The 26480-nt window shown below is 33.3% G+C and overlaps 4 protein-coding genes across 4 annotated transcripts; 2 read left to right on the top strand and 2 right to left on the bottom strand.

The window, feature by feature from the left end:
• Positions 1-491: 491 nt before the first annotated feature.
• On the bottom strand, positions 492-2539 carry LOC136781462 (uncharacterized). The gene is made up of 2 exons (XM_066740370.1): positions 1607-2539; positions 492-1496 (listed from the first exon to the last, which is right to left on the bottom strand). Exons 1-2 carry the CDS (start codon positions 2537-2539, stop codon positions 492-494), a joined length of 1938 nt encoding a protein of 645 aa, XP_066596467.1.
• A 6811-nt stretch (positions 2540-9350) lies between these two features.
• Positions 9351-11093, top strand: LOC136781461 (uncharacterized). Its single transcript, XM_066740369.1, has 4 exons — positions 9351-9561; positions 9643-9781; positions 9860-10769; positions 10839-11093. Exons 1-4 carry the CDS (start codon positions 9351-9353, stop codon positions 11091-11093), a joined length of 1515 nt encoding a protein of 504 aa, XP_066596466.1.
• Positions 11094-17322: 6229 nt separating this feature from the next.
• On the top strand, positions 17323-19413 carry LOC136781460 (zinc finger MYM-type protein 6-like). The gene has a single exon (XM_066740368.1). The coding sequence runs from the start codon at positions 17323-17325 to the stop codon at positions 19411-19413; it is 2091 nt and encodes a 696-aa protein (XP_066596465.1).
• Positions 19414-22051: 2638 nt separating this feature from the next.
• Positions 22052-25977, bottom strand: LOC136781459 (uncharacterized). The gene is made up of 4 exons (XM_066740367.1): positions 25923-25977; positions 25072-25753; positions 23167-25021; positions 22052-23056 (listed from the first exon to the last, which is right to left on the bottom strand). Exons 1-4 carry the CDS (start codon positions 25975-25977, stop codon positions 22052-22054), a joined length of 3597 nt encoding a protein of 1198 aa, XP_066596464.1.
• Between the last annotated feature and the right edge of the window lie 503 nt (positions 25978-26480).

Below are 26480 nucleotides of genomic sequence, written 5' to 3'. Positions count from 1 at the left end.
AAGCGAAGCGAAGCTCGTTCGATCATAATTATATGAAAGCCTCGTACGAGAAGATTACAATGTAGTATCATCTTGTTCCCGCTAGATGTCGCAATTTTCAGATCCAAAAAACATCAAAGATGAAGCCCTTCTAGATGTTTATGTAGTGTATGCACTACCCGTATACCTACCTATATCCTGAACTTCCTCACTTTCTTTCAGAGTTACAAAAAATTTTGCTATTTTTATTTTTCTAGGGATTTGGGTTTATCCGAGGGTGGGTTGTAATCTTCTCGTACGAGGCTTTCATATAATTATGATCGAACGAGCTTCGCGAAGCGAAGCTCGTTCGATCACCCAATTACATTTCAAGCCTCGTACTTCGAGATTACAATGTAGATTTTAAGAGCTTAGCAAAATTTTGACTTCAATCTTCCTTTATTAATAAAGCTTCATACTACTTGAATACACAAACAAAACAAAAAATATAATATAATTTTTGAATTTAACATTTATGTTAGTATTGAAGCAACAAAACTATTGTCAACTGTTTGAATAGGTCTATTGTAAAATTTTTGAAAAGCTTGGTATCTTTTTGTCCATCCTGCCGATTTTCTAATTAACTCTATATCTACTCCTTTAGAAAAAGCCTTCGACGTTGACGCATGTCTAACTGAATGCGCCTTAAAAACTGACGTATCTACCCCGCAAGCTGTTAATGTTGCCTTGAGCCATCTGCTAAGTGTTTGAGTCGATGCTCCTCTAAATGGCTTCTTATGCGTAATAAACAGACTATCTATGCCTTCTCTTAAACTATTAGTTAAACTTAAATAATGTACTAACGTACCAGCCACATATAACTCTGGCTTATCCGTCAAAAATGGTAAGACTATTAAGGGTTGACTCCTGCCAGGACCCGAGGTTTTTAAAAACCCTGTTACATGTATGGTTACCTCCTTGATACCGATTTTTATATCCCTAACTTTAATTGCGCCTAAAGTCTGAACTCGATGTCCAGTAGCCAGTGCTAGTAACATGAGTGTCTTTTCTGATAACTTCTGTAACATTAAATCTTTTAATGGGAACCATTTCTCTAAAACTTCTAACACTAGAGACACATCCCAAACATATTCGTATTTAGGTTTTTGAGGCCTCAACCTACATACACCCTTCATAAATCTTGAAATTATATTGTTATTGGTTAAGGCACCTCTCGATATAAAAGAGATCATCGCCCGATACATGTTTAGCATTCCATAAGATGCCCCATTTTTAAACTTTTCCGTAAAAAACTTTAAGACTATTTCCGATGATGGTTGAAATGGATTTGTATTGGTTTTATCGCAAAAATGTTTCCATTTAATAAAATTAGCTTCATAACGTTTCTTCGTTCCATCTGCTAGCGAGGCTAACAAAATATTAACCGTGCTTTCCTCAATATTCTCCTTTAGAAAAGCTAGCCTGATACCCTGGCTACAATTAGTGATAGGTTCTGGGCTAACGGATGAGTGACAGATCTGCAAGGAGATAGTAGCATCTCATAATCAGGTCCCAATATCATATATTCTATACTTATGGATAAAAATAGCGGATACCAGGGTTGACCCTGCCAATTTGGTAACACTACAATGCCCTCCGCTTTCTCTTCTATAATTTTCATTAGAGTTCTTAGAACCATGGAAAACGGGGGAAATGCATATAAATACATATCCTTCCAGGACATAGTGAACGCATCTATCGTAAATGCCCCTGGTTCTTGTTGCCACGTAAAATATTTTACACATTTTTTATTAAGTTGGGACGCAAATAGATCTATTTCAGGTTCACCGAACCTCTGTATTATTAGATCAAAATAATATGATGCAAGTTCCCATTCTACATCCATATTGGAAATTCTAGACAATTCATCCGCTGATTTATTTTCCTTGGAAGGAATATAAGATGCTAAAAGCCATGCATCGTTTTCTTCTGCCCATTGCCAGATTTCCCTAGCCAGTTTATTCAAATGTTCAAACTTTACACCTCCTGCTTTGTTTATATACGCTATTGCGGTGGTATTGTCCACCCTTAGTAGAATATTTTTCTTTTTTAATAATGGCGAAAAAGTTTTGAGCGCTTTATAAACTGCCAATAGCTCTAAGAAATTGATATGGTTTTTCAAATCTTCTACTGACCAAAAGCCATGAATTCGTTTATCACCATATAACGCTCCCCAACCTGAAGTAGAAGCATCCGTATAAATTTCACAATCAATACAATCTCTAACAATTGTGTTTTTTACAGAATCAATATTCATTTCAAACCATAATAAATCTCTTCTCGATTGTGTTGATAAGGTCATTGTTGCATCATAATTTCTTCCATTCCTTGCTAATTCCACGTATTTCAAATTTTCTAAACCTCTAATGTAAGTCCAAGCATATCTTATTGCTTGACTAGCCGCTACCAACAAGCCTATTACATGTGATAGATCTCTAATTGAACATACCTCTTTCCTGCTTAAACTCCTAACTGTGTTCTTAATGACATCCTTTTTCTTTTCAGGCAATTGCAACGTCATTTCAATTGAATTCATAATAAATCCTAAAAACTGACATTCTCTTGAGGGAAAAAGTTTACTCTTTTGAAAGTTAATTATAAATCCTAATGATTCCAACAATATAACCGTTTTATGTATATTCTCCTTACATGAGATTTCATCTTGTCCTATACATAATAAATCATCCAAGTAAACCACCGATAGTAAACCTTGAGCCCTAAGCCTAGCAACCACCGGTTTCATTAACTTTGTGAATACAAATGGTGCCGTACATAAACCAAAAGGCAAGCAAGTAAATTCATAAGTAATATTTTTAAATTTAAACCTTAAGTATTTTCTACAGTTTTTATGGACAGGGACCAGAAAGTAAGCATCTTCCAAATCTAAAAGTCCCATATAAAAATTTTTTCTAATTAATCTAATTGCGGTACGAATATCTTCCATTTTAAAATGACTTGTACTTATAAAAGAATTCAGTTTTTTGAGGTTGAGTATAAATCTCCTACCTCCATTTGCCTTTGGTATTACAAAATAGGACGATAAGAATTGGCCTGCTTGAAATTTACACTGTACTACTGCACCTTTTTTATAAGAGCTTCTATAGCTAAACCAATTTCCCTAGAATCTTGATCTGATCTCTTTGGTTCCATTCTATTTTCAAAACCACTTGGTTTACAATTGAATAAAATTTTGTAACCTCTAATACAGTCTAATACAAATTTATCCAATGTAATTGTTTTCCATGATTCATAGAACCTTTTCAAACGACCCGCTCTTGTACTCACTTCTTTTAAGTTTTCTTGAATTGGTCCTTTTTCACTTGATGATTCACGTTGGGAGACTTCGATTGGAATTTTCCCGTTTTTGCATAATAATGTCGTTGGGTGTAATTCTTGTTCCTCCAGCCCGTTTGACTGTAATTGAATCTTCTCGCAAACGGGCCTTTGAAGTTTAAATTTCCCGATGCTTGCAAGGGTTTCTTATAGATTGACCCTTTCATTTCTTGAGCTAGCTTCTCCATTGACTTGGCATCCTTAATGTCTTCTCTTAGATTCGGACCAAATAACCAGGTACCCGATTTTCTATCTGAAAATAAGGATCTCATGCTTTTGCTTAAACCTGGTGTAATAAAGGATTTCCTGACCTTCGTCAATTCAAATTGGAGGTTAGACATGAGTTTACCTGTGTCTCCTAGTCTCTCAAGTAACTCTATCTTATTTAATTGGTCCTCACTATTAAGGAGTGAAGTTATTGTTGTGCCCAACGACACTAAGGCTGAACCCAACGAATTCTGCTGATCACAGAAATAGTTATCTCTTTTAATGCCTGTTTCGCCTATCAGAGATGTTATCTCCTTATTAAGCTTAGGAGCTTCAAATAAAATCGGCCTTTCATACTTCTTTAGGAGTTCTAGTTTTTCCTCTTTAGGAAGACCTGACTCCAGCCAGAACCACCAACGTTTCTCCAAAGAAGGATGAAACTTCGCTTCTACCTTCCCTGATTTCGTAGAATCTTTTCCTAATAAATTTAAAATGTCTTCGTCCAAGCAATCGAATTCCACTACTTCAGTTTCTGTTATAGGCATAAAATTCTCTGTATGTAATGCAGTGTTTTCATTTTCTTGATTTTCTAGGATACCCTCAGGGTCCAGTATCAAGACTTCTTGCTCTGCATCTACAATTGGTCAAATTAAAACAACCGTATTAATGTAAATACAATATGTTTTAACATAACAGAAATATACGACTGTACTTGTCTAGGTACCCGTCCTAGCACGACAGCGAAAAAAAACGTCTGGATTTGTCAGGGCACTCGTCCCTGCACACCAGCAATTCTTTCTCACCTATTAATAACTCGTCAGGAACAGGTTCCTGAACCTCTTCCTCATGAGCGTTCATCTCCACTCGGAAACTCTTCGAGTTTGAGGGAGTTATGGAAGTTTCTTTCTTTGATTTTTGATTTAGTTTTCTTAATTTCTTTTTTAGCTCGAAATTGTGAAAATATAGTAAATTTCCATATATAGGTTGGTGGTACTAGCTAGGGATTTATGTAACTGGTGGTACTGCTGCTAATTTTTCCGTTTTTCTTCTTCTTCCCGTAGCAGTGGCGCAGTGGAAGCATGCTACTAGAAATAACACAAGTATTTTATAATTATTTTGTTATAAAAGATAATATGTATTAAAAGTGGAATATATAAAGGTGGATTAAACTAAGTATTGGTGTATTTTCTTAACATGGTAGCAGAAAGTGGTTTCGTATCTGAAAAAAATTAAGAAAGCTTGTTTGGAAAATTAACGTTATTCAAAATGGAGGATGATTTGCGGATTCCAATATTTAACGGCAAGGACTATGACTGCTGGAAAAGAAGAATTTTGATAATTCTAAGGCTAAAAAAGTGTGATGAGGTTATTAAAAGAGAAAGAGATGCACAAGTGTCTGAAAATGTATGGTTGGAAAAGGATTTGAAAGCCATGAATTATATATATAATGGCATTTCAAACGATCAACTACAATTTGTGAAGAATGAGGAAACTGCTCGTGGAATTATACAAAAATTTGATGCAATGTACTTGAAGGAATCAACAGCACTGCAAATATGTCTACGAAATAAGCTGGAGAAATTAAAGCTGAAAGATTTTAATGAATCAAGTACCTTTTTTACCGAATTTGAAAAATTAATAAATGAATTAAAAAGTGCTGGAGCAAATATAAACGAAAAAGAAAAGCTAAGCTACATGATCAAAATGCTACCAAGTTCTCTTAGTTATATTGGAGACTTAGTAGATATTTTAAAAGAATCTGAGCAGACCGTAGAATATGTGAAGAATAAAATTATAATGCATGAATTAAAAAACAAAGAAGAAGAATGTAAAAGCAATTCTAATGTATTTAAGGTAGAGAAGAAGCAAAATATAAAATGCTTTAAGTGTGGGAAGTATGGTCATTTTAAGGCCCAGTGCAGATCACGAAACACTACACAAGAAGGAAGAACAGAAAAATCATGGAACTATGGGTTACAACAGCGAGGAGGTGGTCATCAATATCAGCAACATAATCAACAAAGAAGAGGAATAAAACAATGGAATAATAATCGAAATAATGAAAGAAGTCAAGTTTATGGTAGAAGATCGGATCAACAACAGTGGAACAGGAATGAGCAATATGAAGGTCATCAAAGCTATCAACAACAGTCCAATGATAATGGTATGAGTGGATTTAGAGCGGAATTAATAAGTAAATCTATAATAAATAAACCATGCGTAGAGGTAAATAACTGCGAAGGATCAATTGAATGGCTATTGGACAGTGGCTGTTCGGACCATATTGTCAATAATGATAAATATTTTAATGAATGTATTGATCTCAAAGAGTCTGTAAATGTAAAAGTTGGCGATGGTCGTTATTTAAAAGCAACTAAGATAGGTAGTATTATTCATAGTTTTCAAGTTTATGGTCAAATGAAAACGAATAAAATGTCAAATGTGTATTATGTATAAGAGATGGATAAAAACTTGATAAGTTATGGTAAATTAACTAAATACAATAAAATAGTATCTATAGGAGATAAGTCAAAAATATATGATAAAACTGGAGAAATAATAGCAATAGCTTACAAAGAAAACAATATATACCGTATAAAAAGCTTATTATTGAATAGTGAAACAAATGTATCTATTAAAAGTAGTATGACTCTCAAAGAAAAATTACATAGAACATTAGGTCATGTAAATTTTAATTATTTAAGTAAAATGTGTGAGAAGGGCATGCTTGAAGGTTTACCAGTTAAATTAGAAAGTGATTATTACAAGTGTGGCATTTGCATAGAAAATAAAATGTATAAAGTACCTTTCGAAAATAATAGACAAAGAGCAAAAGAAACTCTTGAATTAATACACACTGATCTAAATGGTCCACATAGTACAACAGGAGTAAATGGGGAAAAATACTTTTTAACGTTCATTGATGACTATAGCAAAGTTTCTCAGGTTCATGTTATAAAGTCAAAAAATGAAGTATATGAATGCTTCGTAAATTACGTAAATTTGATTGAAAATAAGATTGGGAAGAAAATTAAAAGAATTAGATGTGACAATGGCACTGAATATATGAATAAGAATATTTATAATTTTATTAGAAATAAAGGTATAGCTTTAGAACCATGTCCGCCTTATGTACATGAATTGAATGGTACTGCTGAAAAATATAATAGAGATATTATGGACATGTCAAGATGTTTACTTGCTGAAGCCAAAATACATGTTAGTTTCTGGCCGGAAATAGTTAAAACGGCAGCATATTTAAAAAATCGTATTATATCAAATTCTGTAGAAAAAGAAAAAACCCCTTTTGAAATTATGTTCGGTACAAAACCAAGTATGAAAAATTTGCATATTTATGGAAGTAGGGTTTTTGTAAAAGTGCCTGAAGAAAAACGAAAGTCTAAATGGGATAAAAAGGCAGACTTAGGAATTTTAATAGGGTATGAGAATGTCGGATATAGAGTTTTAATTGATAAAAAAATTGTAATAGCCAGGAACGTAGATATAATTGAAGATGGCGTCAATTTTATTGATACAAAGCTAGATGATAAACTAAGGAGTAACATGAGGGTTAGGTTAAGTGAATCAGAAAATGAAGATGCAAATCAAAGCGAAGACGAGTATGAAAGTTTAAACGAATCCGTTGATGAACAAACTACAACTGTACCAAAGCGAAAATCCTCCAGGCAGTCAAAGAAGCCAATTAGATTCAATGATGATAATTTTGTCTATAATAATTTAGTATATGTGAATTATGTAAGTGCACAAAATCCAACGTGCTTTAGGGATGCCATTAATAGTGAAGAATCAAAACAGTGGGTAAACGCAATGGATAGAGAAATAGATTGTTTAAATAAAAATAATACGTGGACATATGTAGAAAGACCAATCGAAGAAAAGATATTAGATTTAAAATGGGTATTCACTAAGAAAAATGATAATATATATAAAGCTAGGTTAGTAGTAAGAGGTTATCAACAAAATGATGTTATAGATGACGTTTACTCTCCTGTTGCAAGACTACAAACTTTAAAAATTTTATTAACATTGTGTTGCCAAAAGGATCTATATATAGAGCAAATGGACGTAGTAACAGCCTTCTTAAATGGCTACATAAAATCAAGGGTATATGTAAAACAACCTGAAGGTTATAGTAATTGTACTAACAAAGTATTAAAATTAAATAAAGCTTTGTATGGACTTAGGGAAAGCCCTAGAGCATGGTACGAATGCTTTGATAACTACTTAATGAATTTAGGATTTATAAGAAGTAAGAATGATTGTTGTCTATATATACTAAAAGAAAGAAAAGGGATTAAAGTCTATTTAATATTGTTCGTGGATGATTTGCTCATATGTTGCGATAATAAAGAAAATTTGAAAGCTATAAAAAATCTGTTGAAAGAAAAATTTAAAATGAAAGATTTAGGTGAAGTCAAAACATACTTAGGAATAAATATCCAATACAAGCATGGTACGGGAAACATGTCTATAGATCAAAGTGATTATATTGATTCTTTAGCGAGAAAGTATAACATTATAAATTCAAAATTATACGCTACACCAATGGAACAGAACTTAAAACTAGAACCAGCGAAAGTATTACATGATAAAATTAAATATAGAAATTTAATTGGAGCTCTCTTATACATTAGTTCAGGAACAAGACCTGATATCAGTTTTTGTATTAATTACTTAAGTAGATTTCAGAACTGTTATGATGATACACATTATAAGTATGCGTTAAGAGTCCTAAAATATTTATTTTTAACAAGGCACCTGAAGTTAACAATTAGCAAAAGAATTAGTTCAGAGATATTAGATTGCTACGTAGATGCCGACTGGGCTGGCGATATAAATGATCGGAAATCTACCACTGGTTATATAGTAAGATTGTTTGGAAACACAATATATTGGAAATCAAAAAAACAAAAAAGTGTAACAAAATCGTCCACATCAGCAGAATATGTTGCACTATCTGAATGTGTTAGCGAAATAAAATTAATAAGAGATATTTTGTTAGATTTTAATATCAAGATAAATGTACCTATAAAAATATTTGAGGACAATTCTGGTGCGATTAATATAGGGAAATATGGCAACTTTACAAAAAATTCGAAGTACATTGAAACGCATTTTCATTTTGTAAACGAAAGTTATATAAGAGGAGAGATTGATATTGTAAAGGTTAACTCGGAATATAATATAGCAGATCTCTTTACAAAACCTTTAGGTAGAACTAAGTTTGAAAATTTCCGAAAGATGTTAAATATTGCATAAAATTATGTAAATTTAAGGAGGTGTGTGAAAATATAGTAAATTTCCATATATAGGTTGGTGGTACTAGCTAGGGATTTATGTAACTGGTGGTACTGCTGCTAATTTTTCCGTTTTTCTTCTTCTTCCCGTAGCAGTGGCGCAGTGGAAGCATGCTACTAGAAATAACACAAGTATTTTATAATTATTTTGTTATAAAAGATAATATGTATTAAAAGTGGAATATATAAAGGTGGATTAAACTAAGTATTGGTGTATTTTCTTAACAGAAATAATCTTCTATTAACCTAGTTTCCTCTTCTAAATCTAATGCCGATCTTTTTGACGCAATTTTGCTTCAAACTTAACGATTAAAAAAAAAAACTGCGACCACTCTTCTAGCGCAACAAAATGAAAGTGAGGAAGTTCAGGATATTGGCAATCCAAAGATTCAAGCGGGCGCCTCTAGTGATTAAAATGCAAAGCTTTCTAAATAAGGCACATGAGTATGTAGTCATATAAATGTGATAAAAGCTATGGACAAAAAGAAACGAAATACAAACTACTGCTGTGTCCCGCAATGCTCAAATTATGCTGACACCGCAGGAAGTTTACATTTATTTCCAAAAGATAAAAGAAGAAGATCTCAGTGGGAAACAGCTTTAAAAATGGGCAAGCCGGCAAGTAATACAATGCGGGTTTGTTCCCATCATTTCCTTCCATCAGACTATTTTCCAACCACTGTTAGTAAGTACAAATATATATTTTTTACTAATATTCCAAATACATATTTCACATGCTTAGATAGTTTATTTTATTTTTTTTAAGATACTATAAAACATATGCTTTATCCTACCGCTATTCCTAGTCTGAATCTTCCTGCTAGAAGTCATGAAATTTCTGAGCAGCCTATTAAAAAAGAAGAGAAATTAGCACGTAGTAGAAGGGCAGAGAATAGAGAAAGCAGGTATATATATGTATTTATATAAATTTTTTACTTTCAATTAAAATTTTTTATAAATATATTTCATTTTTTTCAATGCAGGAAAATATCAAATTTAAATTCAGAAAAAGCTAGAGTTGATAAATTAACTGTCTCTGACATGAATATAAATAAAGAAAGCACAAATATTACTTTAGTGAAGCTTAAATCAATTTTAAGCACTGGGGTTCAAGTGAATCTAGCTGATCATAGAGAATGTAGACCTCAAGACAATATTGAACTTGCAGACTTTTTATATGACAATGTTGCAACACAGAAATGTACACAGGTTAATTTTCTTCCAAAATTCACAGAAAGAATTGTTCAACCAGTAAAGTGTTCTAATTTAAGTAATCTTCTTAATAATAAAACGAAGCTCTTCACTTTCACTGGAATTCACTCTATAGAACTTCTAGATACCATTGTCTCTTGTGTTGAAGATTTAATAACTGAAACAACGACAAACAAAATGATATTATTTGTGAAAGATAGAGTAATTTTGACTATGGTTAAAATTAAACAAAATATGGCATTTGCAGGATTAAGTATTCTGTTTGATGTAAATAGTCAAACATGTGCAAACTATTTTAGAAACATGTGTCCTATACTTGCTGAAGTTCTAAAAGTTATGATTCCGTTTCCTGACCAAGAACTTATTAGAAATAATTTACCAATGTCATTTAAAAATTTTAAACATACAAGGATTATTATGGACTGTGCTGAGATCCCTATTGAACAGTCTAAATGTCTAAAATGCAGGGTTTTAACTTACTCTCAATATAAAAAGACCTATACTGTTAAATTTAACATTGGTATAACACCTTCAGGACTCATAACTGAAATTAGTGTACCTTATGGTGGAAGAGCAACGGACAAGCATATCGTAAATGATAGTTCAATCCTTTTTAAAATGGATTGTAAAGATGGTATCATGGTGGATAAAGGTTACAGAATAGAAAATGAATGTATGAATGTGAGTAATTCTAATTATTTACTGATGTTTAATTATTTGTTAAAATTTACTACTGTTTTTATATTCTAGCTGTATTTAGATCTTATCAGGCCACCGTTTTTACAAAAACAGAAACAAATGAGTCAAGAAGACTGTATCCAAAATGCTGAGATTGCGCGAGCAAGAGTTCATGTAGAGCGAGTGATCCAAAGATTAAGACAGTATGAATTTCTGCGCGGACCAATATCATGGACATTGATGCCTTATGTTGAAGATATACTTATAATCGTTTGTAGTTTAACAAACTTAGGTCCTCCTGTGATTAATATTGACAAATTTATGTAATAAGTTGTAATAAAGATATTTTATGAAATAATAAAAAATAGTTATAAGTTATATTTTATTATTATTGTTATGAGATAACATCATTCTTGGCAAAAATTGATCAAAATAAACATTTACCAATACAGAGCAAAGATACAAAGTATATTCCTCATTAAAAGAAACGGTAGTACTTATATAATTTTCACTAACACGAGAATAAATACAATACTCAGTTTTGTCAAGTCCTGAAATTAGCATGCCTAATTGCATTTGAGCATAATGCTGAGTATTTCTTTTTATGTTGCCATTTTGATCTAAAGTAGGGATTACTTCCATTTCAATAAGTTCTATTGCGGTAAGTTTAGTGCCTTTTTTAAAAGATTTTATCTCAATATTCCTGATAAAATTACAAGTTTCATCCAACATTGTTCCATCCAGACTGCATGCAAGCCAAGGTACTTCAGGACGAACCAAAAGACCAGATTCTAATACATCACACATATTTCTCTCTTTAAATTTAAGTCTGCATGATATCTCATCTTCTAAGCCCCTACGAGTGTGTATATTGCCTTGCCAATTGCTATGGAAAACCTCCATGTATCTGGCATCCCAATTAGCTTTTTTATTAAAATAATACGTGAACTGAGATCTGGCTTTCGTAGACGTTTGTCTAATATTTCTGGCACGGTGCCATTCTAGAGTTCCCTGCTTTACGGTAGATATATTTACACTTTGATCCAATGTAACGACAACATGCTTGTGGTAAAATTCAATTAGTTCAGGCTGTAATGTTTGCAATTTTTCAAATGTCATGTTTCTAATTTCACCAAGGATACGCCAACTGCGATAAGTTAAAAGTCTTCTAATTAACTGTTGATGCTGTAATTCTTGAAGATTTGTTTCATCTACACAGGCTTCTAAGTTTTGTCCCATACGTATACAGCTCATAAATATAGAATACTCTCCAAGTGGACAGCCTATACAATAGAAAATAACAAAACACACTTTTATATTATATTACTATCGTTGCAGCAATTATGGTAAATAATTGAAGCAATTCCAGAGGCCACGTTTTTCCTCGGTAAACAGAAACATTATACACTGTGCTTACAGTTCATTAATTTTTGTCTCCACTTTTCTCGCATTTCTGTGGTTACTTTTGGTATATTATTAATATAAATATCATTCTGCTTTTTGACATGACATAACTCAGATAGTTGCTTTGCTTTGTAGTCTTTTAAAGTAGAAGTTTTTAAAAATCCCCATTGTTGCTCAATATCTGTGCAGCTCAAATCATCAAGCTCACTTTCATAACAGCTATATATAAGAGAATAAAATTAATAAAAAGTAAATTACTTATTATTGTTGAAGGGAAGAATTGGACATACTTAGTTAAATAGAGCATTACAGCCATTATATGCTTGCATTTCTGGGAGTTACCAGCAGGGCAATTACAGTAATTTCTGAAGTTTTCCTCATTTTGCAGTATCCTTGCTCCATATTCTTCATAGGTATCAATCCATATTTTTACAGTTGCAGGATCTTTACTTTGTAGGCCCGAAGTACGGAGAACCAAAGCCTGGATTTGAACCAAAGCTCCATTCTTTTCTTTTTTCCCTACAGATATGATCATTCCACTTTTATACAGCTCTTCTCCTTCACGCATAGGTCTAATATATCCTTTTGACATATTCATTACGTCAATTATTGAAAGCATAAGTAGATGTTGTATATTGAATAATTATACGTTAATAATTTAAATCTTCAAATGATGCTGAAATGTAAACAGAATCCAGGAGTTGTCTTACTTAAAGAGCTTCATATTTTAGCCGTTAGAGGCGCTCGCGTAATTTTTGGAGTACCAATAGGAGAAATCCCAATCCTTAATCTTAAATAATTTTTACAAAAGAAAAGAACGAGTAGTCACGATTAGAAAAAGATACTGACTCTATTGACCTTGATCATTTCCTGGTCCTTCTGCTACAAAAACAAAAAAAGTAAATAAATAACCACATTATGTGTCGAAGACAAAATTAAAAAAATATATCTTACCTGGTAGACTATTCATTTGCATTATTCTTTCTACACTGAAAAAAAAATTTCATATTAGTATTAATGTATTATACATTCAAAAAAGGGACTGACAATAATTTTTTTCCACATTTTATATTATAAAGGACAGGCACATTTTTTAGGCTAATTCCACTGTCTGGCACTAGCAACCTTCACCAGGATTTCAAAAACATTTATAAAAACAAAATTGTTATTGCCTAACCTTCGCAAGTCTGTTTCGATAATATTCTTATCTGCTGAATCTATAGCTAAGCGGAATTCACTAGCAGTTATACGCAAATTGTGTATAAACTTCTCGTAATCCTCGTTACTTATGATGCCTACCTTTGAATAAGCAGATATTTTTCCAGCTAAATTAATTTCTTTCAATTGTCTGTTTGTCGTTTCTTGCATTGAGTCATTATTAAACGTTTCTACTTCATTTTCTAAAAGGATTGATAGTAGTTGAATTACCATATCTGCTTCCATTTTAACTAAAAAAAAAAAAAGATTACATTATTTATATTAATATGGGGCCAAAACCGTCAAAAAGTTTAATAAAATTTAATTTTTTAAAATGAAATAATTTAAAAAACATACCAGTTTTATAAGTTCCAATTTCTTCCAGGGATTCAGGACGGTTTTTTTTTTTGGTGTCTATCTGGGTTCGGGAACAAGTATTCCCATTTGCCCACGATTCAGGACGGTTGTGAGTCAACAGTGGTCAGTAGCAGTGAAGCCAGACTGGGTCTAAAATGCTTCCCCACTCTGCCTCCATAGGCTCACTAACACGTAGAGCTACTGAAGCATCCGTGAAAGCACCCCACTTCTGCCTCCTCGAACGTTGCACGCATACCATTACTGCAGTACGTGCATGTTTCGGTCTCCTTCGTATAGCTCCGGTATATTTCGAGTACGAGAAAGAGAGGTATACTTTTCTCGGACCTCTCTTTCTCGCGCTCCACCTTCGTTCGTTTAGCCAACGAGTCTAAACGAGAGAAGCCGAGCTAGCCGAAGAAAATTATGAAATGTCTTTTTCGCGGCCAGCTATGATAAAAGCTGACCACACGCTAAATGAGAATATAAAGATAAAATATTTATAAACAAACAGCCATTAACTTATTAGATTTTATAATAAATAAGGAAATGCGATGATATTACGTAACATTGGTCAATTTTCTTAAGACTCATATGTAACGTATTATTGTTAAAAATATTTTATTTTCTTAATTTATTATTTAATCTAGTAGGTTAATGGTAATAAAAAAAAAAATTCATGACGAAAAAAAAAAATTAAAAAAGTTTGCATGAATCTGCGGGAATCGAACCCGAGTCCGCGTAAGTAGCAAGCAAGCGCCTTATCATCTGCGCTACGGGACGCACTTGTCAACCAAGAAGCTTAGTGGCCTGTTAGATCGATGGAAGCTTTCTCTATGAAATTCAATTTACAGAATAAAATATCAATTATAATCGTACATATATTTATTTCGCATGTCTTTTCCTAATGAAATAAAATTTTTTTTTGCATATTTCTAATCATTAATGACTTTAACAGCTGTAGCTTCAAAAAGTGACTCCAACATTACGAAGAATATTTTTGATGGCTGTGGAATTAAAAATAAGTAACCCAAGATTTGTATTAGGGATTTAATTTATTATTTCTATTGCAATCAATTTATTTTGAAATAGCTCATATATAGAAGAACGATTTATCGTTCTTCACAAGTAAACGCGCATGAGAGACTGACAGAGATGAGACGATGTAGCCAAACAAAGTATTTATATAACATATATACTGTATTAAAAGGCTATCAGAATATAAAACTTACATATTGAGTAAGTACAACAGAGATAGCCTGTGTTATGCAGCGAACAGGTAAACTAAAGCGTGCGCTAGAGAGAGAGCCCGCTATTTAAAGTGCGAGAAGAAGACAGACTGATAAACACACAACACTCGGTTAAATGCCGCAAAAACCAAAGGCTATTGAACCCACAGTAATTGCTTCGAAATCAAACAGCTGATCTGTCAAATAGATCGAAAAATGATTCCTTCTTCTCTAATATTCACATACGGAAGGAGAAAATCATTTTGACTTTTAACATAGCACAATTGAAAGTGACAATATTTCTTAAAGATATAAATGCATATATTAATGCTCTGTGGATATAATAAGTATTTATTTTAGCAGACACATAAACATCCACTGTTATTATCGGACAATCATTTTCTGATTACATCTGTATTGATATTTATTAACTCCTTTGTGTTTCAAAGTTAAAGGAGTAAATGCTTTAGTATCCGAAAGATACTTATATATGTATCCAATGATTTAATAACCAACTGCTTTACATTTATTTTAATATTTATTGGGATGGGATTTTTTTTTCTTTTTTTAAAGAGGTTAAAATGCCTTTATGCACACCATCAAGCAGACTTATCATTATAAAAATTGTCTCCTTGTTGGTAGTGTGGGACTCATGACCCCCAGGAATTACCATTGCTCCGATTATTTCAAAGTTGGTTCAAGCTCCCTGGTTCTTTAAGGTCTAAACACTACCCACTAAACAATCCTCCTTTCATAACCCTTCACAAATTCGAAGAATTATTACGAAAATGGGATAGGATAAGATGAATAAGTAGACCTGATTACATTTTAATATAAATTTTATTTAAAAATTGAAATAAAAATTTTTTATTTCCCCGCACCTCCCTCTTCCTCCACCTCTTCCACTTCCTCTCCATCCTCCTCTTCCACCACCTCCGTTGAATCCTCCCCTTCCTCTAAATCCTCCTCCTCCTCTTCCTCTCCCAACTCCTCCACCGCGCATTTGCGCCCAATGGCGCCGGGCCTTACCCCCTCGCAAAGTTCCTGCAATATAATACATGCAATAAATTAATAGTTAATTTAATAAGAGAATTTTTACTTTTTTATTTAAGTACAATTATTTATAAACGTATACAGAGTTCAAGAAAATTTAAATGATTTTAACAAATGGCCAACAGTATTTTTAAGAATTTTTAATCTTCCAACAACTGCAGTTTTTTATTGCAATTTTTTATACATTAAGGAATGAATATGAACCTATACCTATTTCAACCAGTGGACCGCGGGTATGATAATTTTAATAATTTAATAAATATGTATGCTTACGGGTTCGCTCGTCTGTGGCCACCGCCTGCCCCACACCCTCACCCACATTGTTTTGTGGGTGGGAGGGCCCTTCTCCCGGCCACTCCAGCTGCGGCTGTTGCTGCCGTTGTTGTTGCTGTTGCTGCTGTGGCTGTGGCTGTTGCTGTGGCTGTTGCTGCTGCTGGCGCACCAGCAATGCGCGCACCATTCGCTCCAACTTTTGGAGCCGGTCGCCAATGCTGGGGTTGTCGTCTTTTGATGATAAAAATTATAATAAAAAATTAATATAATTTTATAATTTAAAATTATTTAGATTATGAGATAAATATGCTTACTTTCTGAGGCTTCCTCTATGTATGGCATTCTGGAAAACAAAACAAACGAAATTTTAAACCAAGAATAATATACACTGTTTTGATAAGAATTGCGATTATCTCTCAAATTCTAGAAAATGGATATTTTAAAGATAAAATTTTTAATTGTAACACTCAAACGAATATATTATTATAAATTGTTTTTAATTATTAAAATTTGTCATTAAATCTGAATATTTAGGACAAAATGAAGTTAGAGTACTTACGCTTCAAACTGACGGGCCAGCTGATCCATTGGAAATGAGACGTCTACTTCAACCAGACCTCACACGGGCTGTCAATATTTGTTTACTTTCGCACCAAATTGATACCGGTAAAGGCTAACGCTTAAGGCTTAAGGAGGATGATCCAGTTATATGTATTATGTATCTCTTATTAGAAAATACAAACAATAACATGATTCTCCAGCTAATGTATATATTCATCGTTCAGTCGGTTTCAATCGTCTACATTGAACGACTTAAAATAATAACGCGAATAAAGATTACACAAATATTGAGTAATTAAGTGAGCGTGTTGTGCCTTTCAAAAATTATTAATTTTTGAAAAGATATTTATAATAATTACTAGGTTCATTCAAGTGTTTTACCTTTGGTGACTAGTGATTTTTATTAAAGAAACGATAAAGGATTACCTGTAGAGGAATACATTAATATTGTGAGTACAATATATTAATAATAATATAAATAGAAAATGGAAGAAAAGGGGAAATCATTAATCTCCAGACGGAAGCGTTTTCAACCTCAATGGTTTGATGAAAACCCTTCTTGGAAGATTTGGCTACGGAGCGTCCCCAACGACAATTATAAATTTTTTTGCGTTGCTTGCAAAAAATATTATGAATCCGGTAAAGCAAAAGTCATTCAGCATGCTAATTCCGAGATTCATAAAGTAAAAATAAAAGAATTAGATATTGTAGAAGACGAGGAAATGACATATCCTGGTACTTCTAAAGAAGGTCACCTTGATTTCAATGATAAAGTTAAAGTCGCTGAAATCAAGCTAGCAACTTTCTTCGTGGAACATAATATTCCATTTACGTACAGTGCAGAGTTGTTGACAATCTTCAAAGAAATTGGTAAGGAACCGGATGTTCTGCAATCAATGTCTTTGGGGAAAACAAAACTAAGAAATATTATTACTAATGTCTTATGTCCTTATGAAACTGCACGGATAACTAATAAGTTACAAAATCATAAGTTTTCCGTATTTGAGGATGAAACTTCAGACATTAGTAATGAGAAAAAAATGACACTACTTACGCGATACGTGGACAGTAAATCATTACGCGTGGAAGTAAATTTACTTCAATTAATAAACTTAGATGCAAGCGACTGTTCAGCAGATAAACTGTTTAAAGCATTTAGTAGTGAACTTATAAAAAAAGAAATACCAATATCACAGATAATTGGATTAAGCTGTGATAATGCATCGGTAATGGTTGGAAAGAACGATTCTTTCCAAACTAGACTTTTAAAGAATTGTCCACGATTTGTAACAATGCCATGCATTTGTCACTCCTCTGCACTAGTAGCTTCTAATGCATGTAAAACGTTGCCAGTAGAATGCGGAAACTTTATAAAAAAGATAGTCACTTTTATAAATGGAAGTCCTAAAAGGACAGCTATTTTTAAAGATTTTCAGCAGTCTTTTGAGAAAGAGACTAAAAATTTATTAAAATATGCAGAAACGCGTTGGCTCTCTCGTCATACATGCATAGAACGGATTTTAGAACAATGGAACATTATTCATACTTTTTTATTAGAACAAATGTCAGAAAATAAAAGTCAAGCAGAAGAAATGCTTTTATCAATGAATAATCCAGAAACAAAGGCTTACTTATATTTTCTGGAAAATGTATTGAAAAAATTTAATTCTTTTAATGCATTTTTTCAAGCAAGCGAAACTAGAATTCATGTACTGCATAAATTGTGCATGAAATTCTTAATGTTTTTGTTACAAAAATTTATCAAGCCTGCTTTATTAAAAGATGAAATCTTAATTCCTTATTTACGGAATATTGATTTTGGAAGAACTGATAACCAGCTTCCCCTTCAGTCAATAGATATCGGCCCTGATTGTGCTGAATATTTAGAAGATGGATTGATTGAAGAAAAATTGAACGAAGAACAAATTCAATTAATTCGTCAAAACTGTTTATCTTTCTTGATAAAAGCCAGTCAAGAGGTTCGTAATCGTTTTCCAATATTTGATAAATTTTTGGAAAATCTAAATATATTTCAAATGGAAAAAGCATTGTTTGATGAGGATCGAGAAACCAGTAGTATAAAATTACTGGAAATTTGCCGTCGTTTAGGATATTTTGATGAACATTCAATCAAAATTGAATGGACATCTCTGTATTCTAATGAAACATATGATGTAAAGACATACTGGTCGAAATTATCATTCGATAATATGTGGCAAGCAATATGTTCAGCAAAAAATAGCAATAAAGAGCTGAGATATCCACAATTACGAGCATTACTAAATTTAGTAAGATCTCTTCCTCATTCAAACGCGGAAGCAGAAAGATGTTTTTCTATCATACCTGATAGTAAAACAAGAAAAAGAAATAAACTTTCACATGAAACATTGAATGCAATTTGCGTAGTAAAATACGCACTTCGATCCAAAGAAGAAACATCACTATCAATGACTGTAACCAAACAGCACTTAGAATTAATGAAAAATTCATTATATTCTTCAAAACTTGTTACAGCTAAAAGTAACTTAAATCTGCATGCATATGAAGATAGTGATGATGATACCGAAGTAGAATAAAATGTGAAAGGAAAGTCTGCACTTAGCGACTACTTTGCAAAGCTTCAACAAATTATTTCAGTCTGCATTTAGCGACTACTTTGCAAAGCTTCAACAAATTATTTCAGTCTGCATTGAGCGACTACTTTGCAAAGCAATAATAAATAATTTCAGTCTGCATTTAGCGACTAATTTGCAAAGCTTCAACAAATTATTTCAGTCTGCATTGAGCGACTACTTTGCAAAGCAATAATAAATAATTTCAGTCTGCATTGAGCGACTACTTTGCAAAGCAATACGAATAAAATCATTACAATTGTAAGGAGTAATGAAAGGAGGATTGTTTAGTGGGTAGTGTTTAGACCTTAAAGAACCAGGGAGCTTGAACCAACTTTGAAATAATCGGAGCAATGGTAATTCCTGGGGGTCATGAGTCCCACACTACCAACAAGGAGACAATTTTTATAATGATAAGTCTGCTTGATGGTGTGCATAAAGGCATTTTAACCTCTTTAAAAAAAGAAAAAAAAATCCCATCCCAATAAATATTAAAATAAATGTAAAGCAGTTGGTTATTAAATCATTGGATACATATATAAGTATCTTTCGGATACTAAAGCATTTACTCCTTTAACTTTGAAACACAAAGGAGTTAATAAATATCAATACAGATGTAATCAGAAAATGATTGTCCGATAATAACAGTGGATGTTTATGTGTCTGCTAAAATAAATACTTATTATATCCACAGAGCATTAATATATGCATTTATATCTTTAAGAAATATTGTCACTTTCAATTGTGCTATGTTAAAAGTCAAAATAATTTTCTCCTTCCGTATGTGAATATTAGAGAAGAAGGAATCATTTTTCGATCTATTTGACAGATCAGCTGTTTGATTTCGAAGCAATTACTGTGGGTTCAATAGCCTTTGGTTTTTGCGGCATTTAACCGAGTGTTGTGTGTTTATCAGTCTGTCTTCTTCTCGCACTTTAAATAGCGGGCTCTCTCTCTAGCGCACGCTTTAGTTTACCTGTTCGCTGCATAACACAGGCTATCTCTGTTGTACTTACTCAATATGTAAGTTTTATATTCTGATAGCCTTTTAATACAGTATATATGTTATATAAATACTTTGTTTGGCTACATCGTCTCATCTCTGTCAGTCTCTCATGCGCGTTTACTTGTGAAGAACGATAAATCGTTCTTCTATATATGAGCTATTTCAAAATAAATTGATTGCAATAGAAATAATAAATTAAATCCCTAATACAAATCTTGGGTTACTTATTTTTAATTCCACAGCCATCAAAAATATTCTTCGTAATGTTGGAGTCACTTTTTGAAGCTACAGCTGTTAAAGTCATTAATGATTAGAAATATGCAAAAAAAAATTTTATTTCATTAGGAAAAGACATGCGAAATAAATATATGTACGATTATAATTGATATTTTATTCTGTAAATTGAATTTCATAGAGAAAGCTTCCATCGATCTAACAGGCCACTAAGCTTCTTGGTTGACAAGTGCGTCCCGTAGCGCAGATGATAAGGCGCTTGCTTGCTACTTACGCGGACTCGGGTTCGATTCCCGCAGATTCATGCAAACTTTTTTAATTTTTTTTTTTCGTCATGAATTTTTTTTTTTATTACCATTAACCTACTAGATTAAATAATAAATTAAGAAAATAAAATATTTTTAACAATAATACGTTACATATGAGTCTTAAGAAAATTGACCAATGTTACGTAATATCATCGCATTTCCTTATTTATTATAAAATCTAATAAGTTAATGGCTGTTTGTTTATAAATATTTTATCTTTATATTCTCATTTAGCGTGTGGTCAGCTTTTATCATAGCTGGCCGCGAAAAAGACATTTCATAATTTTCTTCGGCTAGCTCGGCTTCTCTCGTTTAGACTCGTTGGCTAAACGAACGAAGGTGGAGCGCGAGAAAGAGAGGTCCGAGAAAAGTATACCTCTCTTTCTCGTACTCGAAATATACCGGAGCTATACGAAGGAGACCGAAACATGCACGTACTGCAGTAATGGTATGCGTGCAACGTTCGAGGAGGCAGAAGTGGCCGAAGTGGGGTGCTTTCACGGATGCTTCAGTAGCTCTACGTGACGCCACGCCAAGAGTTGGGTGATCGAACGAGCTTCGCGAAGCGAAGCGAAGCTCGTTCGATCATAATTATATGAAAGCCTCGTACGAGAAGATTACAATGTAGTATCATCTTGTTCCCGCTAGATGTCGCAATTTTCAGATCCAAAAAACATCAAAGATGAAGCCCTTCTAGATGTTTATGTAGTGTATGCACTACCCGTATACCTACCTATATCCTGAACTTCCTCACTTTCTTTCAGAGTTACAAAAAATTTTGCTATTTTTATTTTTCTAGGGATTTGGGTTTATCCGAGGGTGGGTTGTAATCTTCTCGTACGAGGCTTTCATATAATTATGATCGAACGAGCTTCGCGAAGCGAAGCTCGTTCGATCACCCAATTACATTTCAAGCCTCGTACTTCGAGATTACAATGTAGATTTTAAGAGCTTAGCAAAATTTTGACTTCAATCTTCCTTTATTAATAAAGCTTCATACTACTTGAATACACAAACAAAACAAAAAATATAATATAATTTTTGAATTTAACATTTATGTTAGTATTGAAGCAACAAAACTATTGTCAACTGTTTGAATAGGTCTATTGTAAAATTTTTGAAAAGCTTGGTATCTTTTTGTCCATCCTGCCGATTTTCTAATTAACTCTATATCTACTCCTTTAGAAAAAGCCTTCGACGTTGACGCATGTCTAACTGAATGCGCCTTAAAAACTGACGTATCTACCCCGCAAGCTGTTAATGTTGCCTTGAGCCATCTGCTAAGTGTTTGAGTCGATGCTCCTCTAAATGGCTTCTTATGCGTAATAAACAGACTATCTATGCCTTCTCTTAAACTATTAGTTAAACTTAAATAATGTACTAACGTACCAGCCACATATAACTCTGGCTTATCCGTCAAAAATGGTAAGACTATTAAGGGTTGACTCCTGCCAGGACCCGAGGTTTTTAAAAACCCTGTTACATGTATGGTTACCTCCTTGATACCGATTTTTATATCCCTAACTTTAATTGCGCCTAAAGTCTGAACTCGATGTCCAGTAGCCAGTGCTAGTAACATGAGTGTCTTTTCTGATAACTTCTGTAACATTAAATCTTTTAATGGGAACCATTTCTCTAAAACTTCTAACACTAGAGACACATCCCAAACATATTCGTATTTAGGTTTTTGAGGCCTCAACCTACATACACCCTTCATAAATCTTGAAATTATATTGTTATTGGTTAAGGCACCTCTCGATATAAAAGAGATCATCGCCCGATACATGTTTAGCATTCCATAAGATGCCCCATTTTTAAACTTTTCCGTAAAAAACTTTAAGACTATTTCCGATGATGGTTGAAATGGATTTGTATTGGTTTTATCGCAAAAATGTTTCCATTTAATAAAATTAGCTTCATAACGTTTCTTCGTTCCATCTGCTAGCGAGGCTAACAAAATATTAACCGTGCTTTCCTCAATATTCTCCTTTAGAAAAGCTAGCCTGATACCCTGGCTACAATTAGTGATAGGTTCTGGGCTAACGGATGAGTGACAGATCTGCAAGGAGATAGTAGCATCTCATAATCAGGTCCCAATATCATATATTCTATACTTATGGATAAAAATAGCGGATACCAGGGTTGACCCTGCCAATTTGGTAACACTACAATGCCCTCCGCTTTCTCTTCTATAATTTTCATTAGAGTTCTTAGAACCATGGAAAACGGGGGAAATGCATATAAATACATATCCTTCCAGGACATAGTGAACGCATCTATCGTAAATGCCCCTGGTTCTTGTTGCCACGTAAAATATTTTACACATTTTTTATTAAGTTGGGACGCAAATAGATCTATTTCAGGTTCACCGAACCTCTGTATTATTAGATCAAAATAATATGATGCAAGTTCCCATTCTACATCCATATTGGAAATTCTAGACAATTCATCCGCTGATTTATTTTCCTTGGAAGGAATATAAGATGCTAAAAGCCATGCATCGTTTTCTTCTGCCCATTGCCAGATTTCCCTAGCCAGTTTATTCAAATGTTCAAACTTTACACCTCCTGCTTTGTTTATATACGCTATTGCGGTGGTATTGTCCACCCTTAGTAGAATATTTTTCTTTTTTAATAATGGCGAAAAAGTTTTGAGCGCTTTATAAACTGCCAATAGCTCTAAGAAATTGATATGGTTTTTCAAATCTTCTACTGACCAAAAGCCATGAATTCGTTTATCACCATATAACGCTCCCCAACCTGAAGTAGAAGCATCCGTATAAATTTCACAATCAATACAATCTCTAACAATTGTGTTTTTTACAGAATCAATATTCATTTCAAACCATAATAAATCTCTTCTCGATTGTGTTGATAAGGTCATTGTTGCATCATAATTTCTTCCATTCCTTGCTAATTCCACGTATTTCAAATTTTCTAAACCTCTAATGTAAGTCCAAGCATATCTTATTGCTTGACTAGCCGCTACCAACAAGCCTATTACATGTGATAGATCTCTAATTGAACATACCTCTTTCCTGCTTAAACTCCTAACTGTGTTCTTAATGACATCCTTTTTCTTTTCAGGCAATTGCAACGTCATTTCAATTGAATTCATAATAAATCCTAAAAACTGACATTCTCTTGAGGGAAAAAGTTTACTCTTTTGAAAGTTAATTATAAATCCTAATGATTCCAACAATATAACCGTTTTATGTATATTCTCCTTACATGAGATTTCATCTTGTCCTATACATAATAAATCATCCAAGTAAACCACCGATAGTAAACCTTGAGCCCTAAGCCTAGCAACCACCGGTTTCATTAACTTTGTGAATACAAATGGTGCCGTACATAAACCAAAAGGCAAGCAAGTAAATTCATAAGTAATATTTTTAAATTTAAACCTTAAGTATTTTCTACAGTTTTTATGGACAGGGACCAGAAAGTAAGCATCTTCCAAATCTAAAAGTCCCATATAAAAATTTTTTCTAATTAATCTAATTGCGGTACGAATATCTTCCATTTTAAAATGACTTGTACTTATAAAAGAATTCAGTTTTTTGAGGTTGAGTATAAATCTCCTACCTCCATTTGCCTTTGGTATTACAAAATAGGACGATAAGAATTGGCCTGCTTGAAATTTACACTGTACTACTGCACCTTTTTTTATAAGAGCTTCTATAGCTAAACCAATTTCCCTAGAATCTTGATCTGATCTCTTTGGTTCCATTCTATTTTCAAAACCACTTGGTTTACAATTGAATAAAATTTTGTAACCTCTAATACAGTCTAATACAAATTTATCCAATGTAATTGTTTTCCATGATTCATAGAACCTTTTCAAACGACCCGCTCTTGTACTCACTTCTTTTAAGTTTTCTTGAATTGGTCCTTTTTCACTTGATGATTCACGTTGGGAGACTTCGATTGGAATTTTCCCGTTTTTGCATAATAATGTCGTTGGGTGTAATTCTTGTTCCTCCAGCCCGTTTGACTGTAATTGAATCTTCTCGCAAACGGGCCTTTGAAGTTTAAATTTCCCGATGCTTGCAAGGGTTTCTTATAGATTGACCCTTTCATTTCTTGAGCTAGCTTCTCCATTGACTTGGCATCCTTAATGTCTTCTCTTAGATTCGGACCAAATAACCAGGTACCCGATTTTCTATCTGAAAATAAGGATCTCATGCTTTTGCTTAAACCTGGTGTAATAAAGGATTTCCTGACCTTCGTCAATTCAAATTGGAGGTTAGACATGAGTTTACCTGTGTCTCCTAGTCTCTCAAGTAACTCTATCTTATTTAATTGGTCCTCACTATTAAGGAGTGAAGTTATTGTTGTGCCCAACGACACTAAGGCTGAACCCAACGAATTCTGCTGATCACAGAAATAGTTATCTCTTTTAATGCCTGTTTCGCCTATCAGAGATGTTATCTCCTTATTAAGCTTAGGAGCTTCAAATAAAATCGGCCTTTCATACTTCTTTAGGAGTTCTAGTTTTTCCTCTTTAGGAAGACCTGACTCCAGCCAGAACCACCAACGTTTCTCCAAAGAAGGATGAAACTTCGCTTCTACCTTCCCTGATTTCGTAGAATCTTTTCCTAATAAATTTAAAATGTCTTCGTCCAAGCAATCGAATTCCACTACTTCAGTTTCTGTTATAGGCATAAAATTCTCTGTATGTAATGCAGTGTTTTCATTTTCTTGATTTTCTAGGATACCCTCAGGGTCCAGTATCAAGACTTCTTGCTCTGCATCTACAATTGGTCAAATTAAAACAACCGTATTAATGTAAATACAATATGTTTTAACATAACAGAAATATACGACTGTACTTGTCTAGGTACCCGTCCTAGCACGACAGCGAAAAAAAACGTCTGGATTTGTCAGGGCACTCGTCCCTGCACACCAGCAATTCTTTCTCACCTATTAATAACTCGTCAGGAACAGGTTCCTGAACCTCTTCCTCATGAGCGTTCATCTCCACTCGGAAACTCTTCGAGTTTGAGGGAGTTATGGAAGTTTCTTTCTTTGATTTTTGATTTAGTTTTCTTAATTTCTTTTTTAGCTCGAAATTGTGAAAATATAGTAAATTTCCATATATAGGTTGGTGGTACTAGCTAGGGATTTATGTAACTGGTGGTACTGCTGCTAATTTTTCCGTTTTTCTTCTTCTTCCCGTAGCAGTGGCGCAGTGGAAGCATGCTACTAGAAATAACACAAGTATTTTATAATTATTTTGTTATAAAAGATAATATGTATTAAAAGTGGAATATATAAAGGTGGATTAAACTAAGTATTGGTGTATTTTCTTAACAGAAATAATCTTCTATTAACCTAGTTTCCTCTTCTAAATCTAATGCCGATCTTTTTGACGCAATTTTGCTTCAAACTTAACGATTAAAAAAAAAACTGCGACCACTCTTCTAGCGCAACAAAATGAAAGTGAGGAAGTTCAGGATATTGGCAATCCAAAGATTCAAG

Source organism: Prorops nasuta, unplaced genomic scaffold (genome assembly GCF_024137725.1).
Source record: "Prorops nasuta isolate Cenicafe-Biocafe unplaced genomic scaffold, Cenicafe_Pnas_1.2 PNAS00022, whole genome shotgun sequence".
NCBI lineage: Eukaryota > Metazoa > Arthropoda > Insecta > Hymenoptera > Bethylidae > Prorops > Prorops nasuta.
The sequence above is the reverse complement of the archived record's forward strand: the minus strand, read 5'-3'. Positions and strand labels throughout refer to the sequence as shown.